Source organism: Sycon ciliatum, chromosome 10, assembly GCF_964019385.1.
Source record: "Sycon ciliatum chromosome 10, ocSycCili1.1, whole genome shotgun sequence".
Classification (NCBI taxonomy): Eukaryota; Metazoa; Porifera; class Calcarea; order Leucosolenida; family Sycettidae; genus Sycon; species Sycon ciliatum.
Window position 1 is genome coordinate 6,126,137 of NC_088652.1, and position 17,275 is coordinate 6,143,411.

Genomic DNA, 17,275 nt, shown 5'->3' on the forward strand with positions numbered 1-17,275 from the left:
CAAGAAAAGGCAAACATGCTGCACTTTGATTTAGTAGCCCAATCTTAGCGGCAACGCGGCGTGCAACATGGCTTGTCATGGTGTTCCAGCTCATGTCTGAGTCGAAATGTAGGCCAAGACACTTGGCCGTTTTCACAACAGGCAGCGTTTGCCCATTACAAATGACATGCAGCTCAAGTGCTTGAGATGGGGATGGGGGAATAGGCAATATCTGTGTCTTTCTTTCATTAAGAATTTAACCACGGCCCTTCAGCCAGGTGGCAATGCGTGTAAGAATACAGTGCTCGTTTGAATGGGACCGAAGGATAATACCATTAACAGACGGTATAGCGATAGTAAATTCAACATAATGCTTTGAAATAACTACTTGATTGAGTTTTGGTGAGTGGCCTATCAGCAATTGATATTATTTGTAATGAAGCTGCGTGAGGCATTCTACAGAATTTTGAAGCGTGACAGTTTGAAAAAAGCGAAAATTCATGTAGTCCAGAACAATGCAAACATGCTAATCAGATCGTCATTCCGAGGCTCAGTAGCATACAGAGCAAGTTCACCAATAAAACGAAAGTAAAAAAAGTTTAAAAAAAGGTAAATCATCGTATCCGTTCCCGAAGGGAACTCACCAATAAAACGAGGTTACAACAAACTGCCAGGCCGAGTGCCTAACATGTGTATGACTAAGGTGGAGGAAAAGATCTGATTCTAGCAATACAGAACCAAGGAGAAACGTTTGCTGCTAAAACATGATCATCTGCAGATATTCTGTCACACACCCTGAGACAAGCTTTGCCAGGTTCCATCTTATGGGCAAGGCTGTGAACGGATAAACAAAACCGTCAATGTTGCAATGTTAAGATTTGATCGAAGTACGAACAATGCAAGGCTCCAAACATAAACAGTGTTGTTATCTTGGTTGTGGAAAAGATATGATCACAGGTATAACAACTCGCTTTGATTTGCCATTCCAGAAAAAACCTCATCTATACTAATACATGATTAGGCTGTTTACTACACAAATGTTATACCGCTGCACGGGGTGGATGTGCACGTCGTTCAGTGATTCGGGCGTATTGGGGCAGTGGGGGGGGGGGGGGGGGTGGTCGTGGCAGAGAGAGATTGAAACATGCCAATGAATTGATCACGGGTGGCAATGAACTAATGGTGGTGACCCGAAATCATATCGAAGGCGTTGATACGTCAACCCTGCTTTCTGTCATGAACGGGACCATCGTTGACGGCGGCATCATAGATGTGTTCGGCTTTGAATCCATCAGCAGTGTTCTGCAACACATTGATCATAGAGTTGACATAAATAAGGCGAAACTGAATCGTAAACGCAGTTCCTTTCTTTATGTTTAAATGTATGACTACTAATGAATAATAAAGTTCTTTTTCTCTCGTCGCTGCTCATATTGGCCTATACAGGCAGCTTGTGTATCAGCTTAGTTATATAGTTTTGCATTATTTTAATTTTTTCTGCTGTTAATTTGGGCTGCCTTTTGACTCACATGGTGCCCCTACGATCAGACTAGTTATGAGGTAATACATGCAGAAACCAGGCAGGCACAGTGGGTTGATCAAAGACCATGATTGAGGTACGAGAGGCACCTGGTTCAAGTCCTGCCTTGGAGTGGTTTTCTTCAGCCGTGCTGCACCCCACAGTCAACTGGGAACTTACGGCAAGGCACAAGGGGTACATAGATGCGGATAAAGGGAACTTTCTCGGCACTTGTGCCAGTGGTTGTGGGACTTATCCACTAACCCCCATCGTTAGGCACTGCAGCTGCCGCTAGGGTTTATTATTATTATTAGACACAATCTCATAGCATGTGACAAGCATAGTTAGTGCAGGGACAGAATCACCTGAGATAAGGGCGTTGAGCCAGCCACGGCAATAGTAAGCTAAAAAAACAAAGCAAATATGAATTAAAGCAGAAAATGAATGGAAAATTACAAAGAAAAACGATTAACAGAAGTGAGCACTATCAAAATTCGTGCATCACCCAGGTATTCGAGAATGTTCTTCGATAATAATTATTGCCGGGTGTTAGCGGCTGTCGTGAGTTTCCTTCGGGAGCTGGCAGGATAATTTCCGTTCATAATTATACCTGCAAATACATTGGACCAACGCTTTTCCTGGCCTCTGTCAACGACGCGCCAGGTGTTCTCGCTGACGGCGCCAGCTTGGAAGCCTATGCTGATGATACAACTTTGTACAGCTTAGTCACCTCCCAGCAGACCCCAACAGTCGCCGCGCAGTCACTGCAGGTGTCCGTTGACCGACTGCATGAGTGGGGTCGTACATGGAAAGTGATGTTTGAACCGACCAAATCCCAGGCCATGACAGCCACCCTCAGACGCACCGGCTTAGATCTTCCCCAACTCCTGTTTGGTTGCACACTGGTGTTGTTGTTGTTGTTGTTGTGTTTATTTTAATTCGCAAACCAAACGGGCAGATCTGCCCAATGAAAAGGTGGCGAATGCAGATAGAAAGCAGTAATAAATGAAATTGGGGACTGATGTAATTAGGATAGAGGTGGAGAAAAACTAAGCCAGCTGATCATCAAACAGGACGTCTGGTACTCTAGGTACTAAGGCCAGTAAGTGTGTGCGGGATCATGCTGGCGCGGAACTGGCGGAGCGTGGAGATGGCACGTATATCGCTGGGTAATGTGTTCCACAGCTGGGCGCCCCGGAACGCGAGGCAACCCTTGCCGAACCTGGTGGAAACTGGCGGTTGGCGCAGACCCATGGTGGAGTGCAACCTAGTTGGGCCAGCTGCCGAAGGAACTAGGAGGGCTTGCAGTTCAGAACTTGCGTGCTCATTCCGAGACCTCCAGACCAGAATGATGAACTTCTGCCTGAATATCTCGGATACTCTGTAGGTGTCCAATTGCAGCAGGAGGGTACGCGCGGAGGTGTGATGCGAGAGTCCGAAAACCGCCCTTGCCGCCCGATTCTGCATGACTTGTAGCCGATCCAATTGGTTGGCAGTAAGAAGCGGGGAAAACGCATTGGATCCGTACACCAGGTCAGACATGATGATAGCTTTAAAGTAGAGAACTCGGCTCTGATGAGTCAAGCAGCGACGCAACCTCCATAGTGCTCCGATCCTCTGGGCCAGTCGAGCGGTGCAGCGATCAACATGGGGCGTCCATGACAGATCCGGGTCGAGGAGCACTCCAAGATACCTGGCCGCAGTAACGACAGGAATCGGCGTTTCATGACAGTTTACATTGATCGTATGCTGGGGCTGCTGAGGCTGCCTGTTGGGGTATACAGGGATCACGTGGCTCTTGGCTGCATTCAAAATGAGACCACGGGTCTGCAAGCAGTCAGCAAGTGCAGAAACCGAGGCCGATAGCGTAGCAGATACCGTGTCCAGGGATGTGCTGCTGCTGATCAGCGCAATGTCATCGGCAAATTGAACTGATGAAGACTGGTTAGCTATGGTTGGAACTTCGCGGGTGTAGATACTGAAAAGGATCGGTCCTAGAACAGAACCTTGTGGCACGCCACAGGATGGTGCAGAAATGGCACTCTGATCCCGTCCAATACAGATACGCTCAGTACGGCCCGACAGATAGGCGGAAAACCACTTTAGGGCTGTCCCTGTTATGCCGATATCGAATAGGTCCTGGAGTAGCCGTTCAAGACGAACCTTGTCGAATGCCTTTGACATATCTAGAAGGCATATGCCAGTACACAAACGCTTGTCCCGTGCACTAAGAATACGATTTAGCATAAGTACCAGGGCATCCTCCGTTGAGTGGCCTGCGCGGAATGCAAACTGAGTCGTGGGGAGGGTACCAGATATGTCCAGAAACTGGGCTAGCTTCTTTTGTACGACTTTCTCCAAGAGTTTTGATAATATGGGAAGTAGGGACACTGGACGGAAGTTAGTGGGAATAGACGGGTCCCCGGCTTTGAACAGCGGGATAACGTGTGCGAGTTTGAAGGCTGTGGGGACAGTGCCATTGACAAGCGAGGCATTAAACAACGTGGCCACGGACGCAGCTAGGATATCGGTGCCCGAGACAACCACCATCACCCTCCTTGGTGTGAAGGTGGACGCAAAGTTGACCTTCAGCGATCACCTACGCCCCGTAGCCACCCGTGCACGCCAACGGCTTGGGGTCCTAAACAGGGCCGCCCACATACTCATCCCCGCCGGCCGGACGACCGTATACAAGGCGTTCGTACGACCAGTCATGGAGTATGCGCCTCTTGTATGGATGGGAGCTGCGCAGAGTCACCTCCAGCGTCTGAACAATGTTCAGCGCCGCGCGCTTCATGCTATCGGCCCTTGGGCACACCTACCCAGCCTGGCCATCCGCCGCACTGTTGCCTCGCTTGCCTGCCTGTACAAGCTGCACTACTTGCCTGGTCCTCCGCAGCTGCTCTCTGTGTTGCCACCGCGCCAAATCATCTCTACCAACCCCAGAACTCGCAGCGAGCACGGTGCTGTCAGTGGCCATGACCACCAGCTCCAACACCAGCTGCCTGCATCTGCCCCGCTGGCACTGAAGCGCTCGTTCCCACACTGCAGCATCAGCGATTGGAACTCCCTCCCTGCCGCTCTCCTATCCCAGCCTCCCCACAGCAAGAGAATGCAATCATTCAAAACGAATGTTTACCGCCATCTTCGCAGCACAATGTGGCTCTGGGCAGTCGATTCCCTATGAATAGTATGACGCTAAGACAGTTTCTTCCCCACAATCGCTCGTGTTAAGCCTTGGTTTTTGCATCTTTCTCACCTGTACAGCCCTATCTTCTTGTCTTTTTTCATTGTTTTTGGTGCGTGTTTTTGGCCGTGACGCCGAGACCTCAGGTCTGCGTCTCGGTGTAGCGCCTGCTCATTAGTTGTCACGTTTGTCCTAGTCGCCGTACCATTGTCTTTCCTTATTCTTTTCGAGCTGGTTATGTGAACGTAGTAAAAAAAAACAAAAAAAAACATACGAATAACTCGGATGGTGAACCAATTAAATAATGGTGAAAAAAGGAGGACAAAATGTTACAAAAAGACTCGATACGAGCGCCAAGGATTAAAATTCAGAAAGAGGACCAAAAGTTTACAAACAAAAGTAAACATTCCTCATTTCAGTGTGTTCCGCAAAGATCGGGAAGGAAGGCAAGGAGGCGGTGTTGCCTTCTACTGTCATACGTCCTTGCAAGTCCGTCGAAGACGTGACCTCGAGTGTGAGCTGGAGATGCTGTGGCTGGAGATTCTAGCCCCAGGTCGACCAGGCAATGAGACGGTCTTACTGGGCTGCTGCTATCGACCACCTAGTGAATCTGCGGGCTACTGGGATGGGCTGGAGTCAAACCTAGAGACTGCCTGCAGTGGACCGCAGACCACAACTGTGCTAGTAGGAGACTTCAACGTAAACTTTAATGATGCCCATGCTGTGACTCCTTTGCATCATGTACTCAACCAGTTTAACCTTCGCAACCACGTCACATCTCCTACCCGAGTTACCAGCAGTACTGCCACACTACTGGTTCTATTCTTGTCTACCACCCCGATCCAGGGTGTTTGCGAGACCATACATTTGGATATCAGTGACCACTCTGCAATACTTGCCAGGCTGCCAATTTCAGCAAGTCACCACTTGAAGGGACAGCATCTGCGCAAGACTCGCTGTTTGCACAAAGTGGATTGGAATATGTTTACATGTGACCTGGAGAAGACGCTAACTACCTGTGACTCTGTCTGTGTGGATGTGCTTGCGTCGTCACTCACTGCGGGAATCCAGACCACTCTAGACAAACATGCTCCACTTCGGGAACGGCGCCGCAAATCTCGACGTCCTTGCCCCTGGATTACAGATGAGTTAGTGGCAAGTGTTCGTGAACGGAACCGGGCGCATCGTCTCTGGCTCCGAGACAAAACCGATCAGAACCTTCAAGAAGCACACCGATCAGCTCGCTCCAAAGCACGGAAGTTGGACAGGAGTCTGCGCAACTTGTACTTCACTAAGAGATGTGATACATCTGATCAACGGCAACTTTGGGCTGTCATGAACGATGTCACAGGCCGACAGAAGACACGGAAAGAACCTGAAGCGCCGCTTGAGTCACTCAGTAAATTGTTTGGAGACATTGTGCATGACCCTATGCGGCCACCTGAGCTGCATATACCACATGGTCCAGCCTCTGCATCTAGCTTCTCAACATTTCAGCCGGTAAGCGTGTCTGATGTTGCACAATGCTTGCAAACTGTGAGTCCTCACAAAGCATCTGGGAGTGACAACATTCCTGGAATTGTACTGCAGCAGTGTTCAGATGTCCTGGCACCTCCATTTACCACCCTAGTCAATGCATCTTTGACATCAGGTACTGTGCCAGTGTGTTTTAAAACATCACACATCAGTCCACTGTTCAAGAGTGGCGATGCAACATCCCCTACTAACTATAGACCAGTGTCATTGCTCCCTATTCTGTCCTGGATTTTGGAGTTCTTTGTAAAGAAGCAACTCACAGCATACCTCACGCAACATAGCATATTACCTAGCAGTCAGTTTGCCTACAGGAAAATGCACTCTACCGAAGATGCATTAGTTCTAGCCGCCAACCGTTGGCTGTTGGCCAAACAAGAGCGAAAATACACAGGTATAGTGATGGTTGACATGTCAAAAGCGTTTGACCGTGTCCAACATCAACGTCTGATTGATAAACTATTCACCCTGGGAGTCAATGGCAGAGTATTGTTATGGTTAGCTAGCTATCTGTCTGGTCGTACTCAGCGTGACAAGGTATGTGAGGCTCTCTCTGATGCAGTACCATGCTCAAGAGGTGTGCCCCAAGGCAGTGTTCTTGGGCCGCTTCTCCTTGTCCTTTACACGAGTGACATTTCCGACGTCATACCTTGCATTGTTGTTCATCAGGAGTTCGCGGACGACATCATCCTAAATTATTCTGATTCAGATCTGGGCACTGTTTGCAAAACGTTGACTACAGCTGTGACACGTCTGTCTGACTGGTTCTCCGAAATTGGGCTTCTGCTGAACACCCGCAAAACCCAAGTCATGGTAATTCAACCTCGGGGACTCACTGGCGACATACCAGTCGTGAAATGTAAGGATCAAGCCTTAACTGTGACCTCCACTGCCAAATACCTTGGCGTAACCATTGATGACCAGCTATCCTGGCAGCCACATGTCTCCAGTGTTGTGCAGAAGGCGTCAGTCGCTATCAGCCAGCTATGGCGCCATGGGCGATCTCTGCCCATAAGAGCCCGCAGACTTTGGTACATTGGCATTGTGCAAGCACGACTAACGTACGCATCCAATGCATTCTTCCCGTCGCTGACACAGCAGCTGCAGAGTCGTTTAATCAAATCCAGCAAATCCGGAATTCGTGCAATTTTCCGACTCTCCAGCCGTGCATCCACATCCCCCCTCTTCGTGCGCTTATCTATTCGATCCCTAACTCACATTTTTAACTACAAGGTTTTGTTTTTGTTTTCCGTTGCCTACATGATCTTGCAAGTCCTCTTTTCTGCACCTACTTTCAGTTGATGGCTAACACAGGTCAAGCATCCCGGGATGATCGCCGAATTACTCGAGGACAGGAGCAGCGGCTACTGCAAGTGCCTTTCCTTCCTGGACCTTCCGGTCGTCAGTCATTGACATTTGTGGGAAGCACTCTTTGGAATGCCCTTCCCAGCGATATTCGCCTCCACAGTGCGGCGGTTGCCTTTAAACTGGCTCTGAACAGAATTAATTGTAATTTGTAACCACCTTGCTCGGCATCCCTAAACATTACTGCATGTTTTCTCGGTGTTTTCTTCACTGCATGCTTACACATACACACACCCATTTGAATTATATACAAACTTTGTGCTTTGGAATTATCATGTTATGATTCTTTTAAATATTTCCTTCTCTCATAATATTATATTCGTTCTTAGCAGGAACCGGAGGTTTTTCCTCTGGTGAGAAGGCAGAATTGCCTGTGCTCTAAACGAATTCAAATAAAAGAAACAAACAAACAAACAATTTATCCGTTTTGTCCAACACAAACGACCGGTTATAAGCAGAATATTTTTGAGTCAAAATAATAAAATTATGCAACAATTAGCACAAAACTGACTGATGATGTCATGAAAATAAATACTACATGTAGGTAGGTACATTTTTATTTGAATTCGCAGAACCAAACGGGCGGTGTCACCCAATTACATGGAAGCGAATGGAAACAGTAAAATATTGTAGGAAATAACCTAACATGATAGCAGGGTGTAGTACAAAGCAAAGAACGCTCAGTCAATGAATAACATTAACGTTAGAATACAACAACGGGGAGGCGGTAAACAGCACATGACTGGTACTGTGCAAACGTTCAAAGATTCCTGTAGGGTTCAGTAGTGGGTGCTACTGCTAGCAAGACAGAACGGGAGGCAGGCTTGTTTGAACTGGTGGTACTGGGTAATACCACGCACGTCGGATGGCAGGGTGTTCCATAAAATGGACCCGCGAGCGGTTGTACGGTCGTGGCCGGCTTTGGCGGCAGATTTGGGCACTCGAAGGCCCAAGCTGCGTTGTGCGCGCGTTGTTCGAGTACTGGGATGCTCCAGAAGGGCTTGCAGTGCATTGCTTGCCCGACCATTCGAGCAACGCCAGATCATAATAAGGGTCTTTTGCTTGTGGAGCTCTTCGATGCCATACAGCTGCAGACGAGCAAGCAGAGGTTGGGCGCTTGTGCGAGGTGGCAGGCTGAATACGGCGCGTGCCGCACGGTTTTGCTGGACCTGAAGGCGCGACCGCTGGTCTTGTCGAAGGCACCCAGAGAACGCCACGGACCCGTAGAGCAAATCTGGCATCACAAAGGATTTCACGTACTGCTCTCTGGACTTTCTTGTAAGGCAACGGTGGGCTCTCCAGAGTGCTCCCACCTTCTGCGAGGCCTTCTTCACAACATTGTTAACGTGTTCGTCAAATCGAACGTGCTCGTCTATCGTGATGCCCAGGTACTTTGCATGGGGAACTGCTGGTAGCGGGTTTCCACGGCATTTGACAGTAATGTCTTGGCCGGAAATTCCGAGGACATGGCTTTTGCTAGTGTTCAGGATTAGATTCCGTTCCTGGAGGTGGTTAGCAATCTCGGTTGTAGACGTTGTTAGAACTCGCGATACTTCCTGGCAATCAGGGTGGCTGAACGTGAGAGCAATATCGTCAGCAAACTGCACTGAGATGGACGGACTGGCAATGGTGGGCACATGCCTGGTGAAGATGTTGAAAAGCACGGGTCCGAGAACGGAACCCTGCGGGACGCCAAATGAGCATGTGCCACTGACACCAATGGATCAAGCGATTTGCACTTGTTGGGTGCGTCCTTCGAGGTAGTCTGCAAACCATTGGAGTGCAGTGCCGTGAAGGCCAACTTCGAAAAGATCGCGTACAAGAATGTCATGCTTGACTTTGTCGAAAGCCTTCGACATGTCCAGCAAACACACACCACTGGCTAGTCGCGCGTCCTTTGCATGGAGAATGTTGTCCGTCAGCGTCTTCAGTGCAGTGGTTTGTGCGGTATGCAAATTGCGTGGTCGGCAGCACGTCGTTTGCCGCGAGGAACCTTGTAAGCTGGCGATGTACTACCTTTTCAAGCAGCTTCGCAACAATTGGTAATAATGACACAGGTCTGTAGTTAGTGGCGACTGTTGGGTCCCCTGCTTTGTAAAGCGGCTTTACCAGGGCGTGTTTGAACGGCTTCGGTAGGTGACCGGAATGCAAGGAGGCATTGAAGAGGTCGCATAAGGCCGCGGTCACACCGAGCTCGATTCAGCCGTTCAGCCGAAACAAGCGCTTGTTTACGTCACTATTACCATGGAAATGGCTGAAAAATGTCCTACAAGCGACTTTCAGCCGTGGCTGACTCTCAGCCGTTTTTTTCCGGCTTGTTTCAGCCACAGCTTGTACAAGCGGCTGAAAGCCGAAATTCAAAAAATAATTTGAGTGCGCTTGGAGCTCCGGAGCACACCATGTAGCTAGTTGACATGATGAACTGATATTGATGTTCTTTCTTGTGTCCGTGGAACCGTGCTATCCCTGTGCCTTTGGTTTTGACCGTGAGTCTGTCTACCCCAACTACACTGTATTCAGTTTGATTTGGATTTTGTCCGACGGCCATGGATTTCTGCCGCAGTGCCTCTAGATTGCTGCGTAGATTGTTGGAGCTGTGGTTTGAGGCCAAGACAAGGCACCACACTCACGACCGAATTCATGAAGAAAGCCGGGTACGAAGAAGAGAGTGGATTGCAACTGAGTTCAATAACGGCAACCGGCGGGGCAGAAAGCTCGACATCAGGAAACACCACCCGAGCCATCGCGTCCATGCACACCGAACAAATAAAAGGAGCACGACTTCGCAATTCAGAATCCGGGCTTCCTTTGCTTCTTCATCAAACTAGAACAAGTACAGTTTTAGATCGCGAACGTTCTGCTCTCCAGTTTCTTGCAAACATTGGTGTGTTTCGAGATATTCAAAATTTGGCGGGTAAGAAAAACAAGCCATTCAAGCTTTGCACTCAAAGTCTGGCCGTGCTGGTGTGACCGCGTCACAGGGATCACGCAAGCCAGCTGAGAGCCAGCGATAACAAGCCCAAAGTGGCTTGTTTCGGTGTGACCGGGGCCTAAGTGCGGGGCAACAATATCACCGCAGACTCGCAGCAGACGGCCATGGATCTCGTCACTGCCTGTAGCCTTGTCAGGATCGATTGTGGCGAGTAATCCCTGTACTGCGGGACAGGTCGTTGGCTTGAGAGCTGATAGTGAGTTGCGGGTGCAGGGACCGTGGGGTATCTGTAGGGCGTCCGGACGACTTGGATCAGTGACAATACTATTGAAAGAGCTGATCACTGCAGAAACATCGCACACTGGGTCCTGCCTTGCCTTGGAGCGGCCGGTTACCGCGTTCAAGGTTGACCACATTCTCCTTGGATCATGTGAGTGCTGCTCACATTGTCTGGTCAAAAAAGCGTTTCTTTTCTTGCGGATTGCGCTGGATGCCTGAGCCCGGGCTGTTTTATACCGGGAGAGTAGGATGTCATTTCCTCTATCTCCTAGCCAGCGGTTGTGTAATCTGTTTTTCTTTTGCGTGAGTTGGTACGTATCCTTGTCGAGCCAAGGTAATCTCCCAGCAGCTCTCTGGCGTCTTGACGAGAGCATGATGGGTGCATGTATGTCTAGAACGGTTTTGAACCCTTCATAGAAAGCCGTCCACATGTCGTCAACATCCATGTGGGCGGATGTAGGATTAGCGCAGAGTGCTTCGGCGAGGTCACAGCGGAATTGGTCGATATCAATGTTGCGTAAGTGGCGACGCTTTTGGCGTTGCCTACCTGGACTAGTTGTGGGTATGGCGATATGGAGGTTCGCCATCACCGCGTGGTGGTCGCTAATCGAACATTCCATGACAACGCAACTCGAGACAAAGTTATGGTCTGCTAGTACGAGGTCGATTACTGAACCATGATTCCCACTTGGAGTCGGCCGTGTAGGGGACTTCACCAAATTCAAAATGCCAAACATATTGCTGAGGTCTTGCAGGTGTGTACGATGGTGGCTGTGAGTTGTCATGTTGACGTTGAGATCGCCAATAATGGTCATGTGTGGCGCTTGCGCTTGGGCCCGCTGCAGTGACTCTTCAAGGTCCTTCCAGTAGTCAATCCCCACGTCTGGAGCTCGGTAGACGCAGGCCACTGTATGTTGACCCTGGCCGCCTTTGATCGATATCCAGACAGCTTCTAGGCCGTTCAAAGACAGTTCGGGACAAGGTCGGATTGGCAAAGAACATTTGTAATATTATATACACGTACCTCCTCCTCGTCTACTCACACGGTCTGTCCTTGTGAGGTTGTATCCAGGAATGGCTACTTCTCCATCACCAATAGTGCTGTCTAGCCAGGTTTAAGCCAATCCAAAAATATCAAGGTCCTGCACCTGGAGGAGTGCTGTTACTTCATCTACTTTGTAGCGTAAGCTACAGACATTCAAAAAACCTAGCTTAAGAGTTCGGGTGTCCTGGGTGCTCACCGGAAAAAGGGAAGCGGGAGGCTGCATAGCAGCATGAGGCAAAAAGGGATCAGCACGGGGATTAAGAGCAAGTGCAGTAAGTATTAAACGAAAGAAAGGTAACAAATACTACTCATAGTTAACGCTGACAGACCGTAATTACCTTCACTGCGCTAGTGGCTTCCTCTGCGGGCAGCTTCAACTCTCTCCGCCAGCTTCTTGCGCTCAAGGTTTGAACACTCCTGAGCCCACGCAATTTGCGGGTCGTTCATGGCAGAGGCAGGTGGCTCAGTGCGCCCCGAAAGGACAGTGGCGGAGAAGGTGTGTTTGCCTGCTGCAAGTCTGAAGCCATACTACATGTACATGTGGAATGGAACTTGTGATGGACTAAAAGACGGCAATAACAAGTAGTGTCACACGACGTAAGTTTCGCCGTAAAGATAACGTTCTTTGCTGGTTGTGATATGTAGCTTGGTTTTGTCTAGAGTGCGCTCACTTTCCCCTTTCTTACCTTACTTCATAACTTAAAACCTTCCAAATTGGAAGGCTGCTGGTTTGCGTATTCTGGACGTGATGCATCTAAGCATGAGGTCGTTGAATGTCATAACATCATCAGTCAGTTTTGTGCTAAGTGTTGCACATTTTTGACCCAAGGGGGATTCCCCGAGCCCAAGTCATCATCTTCAAGGCTACATTTATTGGCGAAGTAGCGACCAAGGCAGTTCGCTTTGGAAGCATTCATACGGAGTAAGTGACCAGCGTCATCCATCAAGCATGGTATAGACGAGCCATGACTGGCGCCAGCAGAAGATTTGAGCACCGACCACCATTGCTTTTCTCTCAGGCCTCTGCGTGACAGTTTCCGACGAACTCTCAGTTCCCAGGATGTGCTCGCTTGCACATTCGCGAGGATAGCATCTTCTACTGGGCGCATGAAGCAAGCCTTGTTGGCTTCGCTGAAAATATTTCGTCTCCAGGCCTTCGAAGCCTTGACTTTAGTGTTCAATGCTGTGGTGCACTCAGGAATCCACAATTTGGGGTCTGCTTGGCGGGTAATGTGCTGCTTGGCAGGGATAAATTTCTGCATGCCGCTGGATATGACGTCACTTAGTTTCCTGCAGGACTCTTCAGGGTCGTCAGTCACAATGGTGGACCAGTCAGTAATGCGATAGACGGCCCTCAGGGGGCCTGACATTTTCCCTGATTGTAGCGCCAGACAGGCCTGGAGGTAGCTTGATCAGCATCAGGGGCGAGATAAAAGTCGGCAAGAACAACCCCGTGGTCTGAGCAAACAAGTGGCGCTGTGACAGTGGTGTCGATAGGAACGGGCATTTTGGGAAGGATGCGGTCCAGGGTGTTCAGACCCTAGTCGGCTGCAAGACATGCTGGTGGAGGTGATGCTCAACACACAATTCTTCGAAGGCCTCTCCAGCTACAGTTTGTTTGCTGCTGCAGAGCCAAGTCCAGTTGTGGACATTAAAATCCCCTGTTAGCACTATATGAGTGCCATGAGTGCGGGCCACGTCTAGTGCAGGTCCAAGGTACTCAATCAGACAGGTGTCGTTGTCCGCACAGGATACAGGCCGATACAAGGCACCGATCACACAGATTGTTGCGTAGAAAGACTGACTGCAAGCCAGAGGACTTCGTGGTGATCAGAGGGAATCTGGTCGCGGTGCACCACTTCATCCATACAGCAATGCCGCCACCAAATGCATCCCGGTCACATCGGATGGGAGGCGAGTATCCTGGAAATATCGTCTCAGAGGCTACGGTCTGGGCCGAAAACTTCGCTTCTGTGATAACCGCTATGTCGACGTTATCATTGAGCAGTGCTTGCTGCAGCTCTCCCAGCTTGTTGGTGAGGCCAAATGCGTTAGTCACCAGCCAGCTATAATAAAAATAATTATTATTATAGTAAATGTCTGCTATGTCTGCAGGATCTATTGCTGCGGTGCCGTCTGCAGCTGTCATTGATCGGATCGGCTACCGACTACAATTCTTACGGAGATGGCGGTGAAATTGATGGAGACTAGGGCAATCATGGGAAGACAGGGTGGCATGAACCGACTGTACATACTGACGATGGAGGGTACTTGACAAACATTTCACTTCGTTACGCTTGCGCTTAAAGGCAATGAAGTTGTCACTGGTTTGATACTTCCTATAAATGATATACAAATCTCGCTTCAGTTTCACAGCGCACTTGAGGTCTGCAGTGATCCAGGGTCGGATGCATTCCGCATAGTAGGATGAGGCCTACTGTAGTGTCCGGTCCGCGGAATAACTTTGTAAGGCAACAGATGACGACGGATTGCTGGCTGTAGTAGAGCATCAAACAGGACAATGGCTTCATCAACATCGGAATGCCGATGACGTAATGACCAGTCCGATCTAGACAAGTCTTCATTCACAGCCTGACAGACACTTGTAGGCATTTGTTTATACCTGTACTGAGCCCGGGGATGGAGTGACGATTTAGCCGTCGCTTGTGGCGTCGGTGTCGAGCACGATGCATAGTTGAGCGTACAAACAACCTGCAGGTGATCAGATGTGCGAAGAGGTGCTGCATGATCAACTGAACGGACATGTCGGGGTTTGTTGGTTACCATCAAGTCAAGACACGAGTTGGCACCCACTGATGGAGTGTATGTTGGGAAATTCAATAGTTGTTGGAGCCAAAACATGGAAAAACCTGTCTGTATGTTGGTACGTTGGTATGTTCGTACCGACTGTAGGGATGGAGTCAGAAGAGCACCAATCATTGTGTTTTGCATTAAAATCCCCCGTCAGGAAGAAGTCACACTCGTCATAGCAAAAGGACTGTAAAGCGACGACCAGCATATCCGAGAAGAAGGACAGTTGTTCCACCGTTTGGGAAGGGGGTAGATACATGCAACATACAAGAATATGGTTAGGGGCATTGAGACTTAACTTCCACCCAGGCAGATTCACAGGCCTGACGCTACAGGTCGGGTCTGTGTGATCATGTTGAAAAGCATCAGTCCGGACAAGCACGGCGAGACCACCATATCCTCTAGTGAAAGCGTGTGCATTACAGTTGTCGTGTGCTGGTCTGTCTTTTCTTAAACAGGCATAGCCCAGTACATGCACAGAAACAGATGGGCACAGCCAGGTCACCGTGAGGCAAACAATACTCGGCTTAGTGCTCTCCAGAACAATCGAAAGTTCAGCAAATTTATTGACGAGAGAGCGACAATTCACAGTTTTCAGCGATAGGTCGGATTCTGATCTGAAAATGGGGTAGCATCCAAGCTGAGGGAAGACATAGACAACATGATTATGACGAGGGATTATCAGCACCACGTTCAGTCACGTTGGTACTGTCGGCAAAACGCAACTTACGGACGGTGTGGTCAATTGTTTCCGGCCAAAATGCTGTACTGAATATTTTGCCTTAACTGGCTTCAAATACTCCTCTGCCCGCTGCTTGTCTGTAAGTGAAGTCTTCCACGCCTTGTCTGGCGTCCTTCCGAGCGAGGCAAGCAAACCTCGCTTTGCTTCCGCATAGGCACTGCAGCCAATACAGTTTTGTTTTTTCACAGCTGAGCGTAGCGAAAGAGTGCAAAAAACGTATTTTTCACTCACAAATATTTTCGTGCATTCGCTCTTGTTCTGCGCAACTCCGTTGAACCTGCCATCGTGGTCTTTGTTTTTCCTCGTGGTAGTTGAAGTTGCCCGCCCACTCACCCTGGTTTCATGCGAGTCGTCCGCTATTCTTCTTGACAATCTATGCCTATGTGTGTGGCTTATGATTATGACATACACCGGTTATTACATACCATTTCTTGCTATCTCTATTCTTGGGTCTGACTGGTAGCGGGGCAGGAATTAATGAAATAGTTTTTTGGCCGAAAGGCGTGTTTTTCCTCTAGCCCGGTTGAGCAGTCACGGCTAGGAATGTAGGGAGTCATTGTTTTTCAGGCGCTCCCCTGCTGCCCAGTCACCCTAGCTCACCACAGGCCATGCTGTTCCACTTGATTTCACGGCCTTTTCTCCCGCTTGCTGGCGGTTCTTTGACGGATTTAGATGTTTTTCGGCTATTTATTTATTATGTGGCTGTGAGTGTGGTTTTTTGCTTCTACTCATTTCTGGAAAACCATCACGGTGGTGAGTGTGATTGCTCTGGTAGACCACTACCCCATGTACTGAACAGTCGCTTTGTGAGTGAAAAGTTCCTTTTTACCGTGCTACCCGTTAGCGCGATACGCAATCGCAGCAGCCATTCGTTTTCGTCGAGCTCGTTCTTGGCAAAGATGTCCTCGAACAGGTCGAGATAATGCTCCAGTGGCTGCCTTCCGTCGTATGCGGGACTTGCATTAAAGACCTACGCCCACCGCTGTGACTGGTAGCTTCCACTGTACCTCCCATCAACCTCACACGCGCGGCGTCACCATTACCTTCATACACCCTGGCGATGCGCTCGTTCATCTTCTTGAGCTCTCCGTTAAACTCTATTCCTAGCGCACCCTCTTGCCGTTTGGCACGGCGCTTTTCAAGCTCCTCGCACTGTTGGAGCTTCTTCTCCGCGTATTCCATCAGACTATCGCCTTCAAATCCATGCCGAATTCCGTTGTCGATAAAGCTCGCTTCCAAATTATGCAGTCCCTCTGCCATGCTCACTTCGATCCTGGCGTAGTCGCCAAATATTCTGAACCCTTCTGATTCTCTTAAAGTGTCAAGGACGAACGACCACACGGCACGAGGTCAACTATTTACTCGTCAACGATATATTTCGCTTGATCGAGCAAAAACTAACACTTAAACCACCATGTTCAGGTAGTTATAGCGTGAAAATGACAGTGCATATGAGAAAGCATACACATACAACATACAACTACAGCGCACATAGCAAATCGCACATAGCGCATGTAGCGTATACCACGTCGTCAACTTCAGCGGTACAGCGGAGTCGAGATACAACTGCATTGAAACGAACACAATGTCACTCTTGAGAATTTGTGGTCTCATAACACTCCCAATACACTTCGCACCAAGAGTAGATAACTCCCAAGAGTGTGTAACTCGATTATGGGTTTCTGGCGGCAGGTCGGTGGAGCACTCTTCATCCAAACTGTCGTCAGGCACAATTTGCTGGTACTTTTGCTCACCTCACAAAGATTCACCTAGGATTCCCTGTAACAAGGCCATGCCTGTTGGGACTCCCTTGTCAAATACTTGTAATAAATACTAGTACTACTACTAGGTGTTGTCCCAACAGAATTTCAAGTTGACGTCAT

General features: G+C 49.0%; 1 protein-coding gene across 1 annotated transcript in view; it reads right to left on the minus strand.

The window, feature by feature from the left end:
- Nucleotides 1–393: 393 nt before the first annotated feature.
- Nucleotides 394–17,275, minus strand: part of LOC135826543 (uncharacterized) — a 50,891-nt gene continuing 34,009 nt past the window's right edge. Inside the window, exon 15 of the mRNA XM_065339152.1 lies at nt 394–1,281. Within this exon, the coding sequence (XP_065195224.1) occupies nt 1,198–1,281 (84 nt within the window). The 3' untranslated portion in view covers nt 394–1,197. The remainder of the gene's footprint in view (nt 1,282–17,275) is intronic.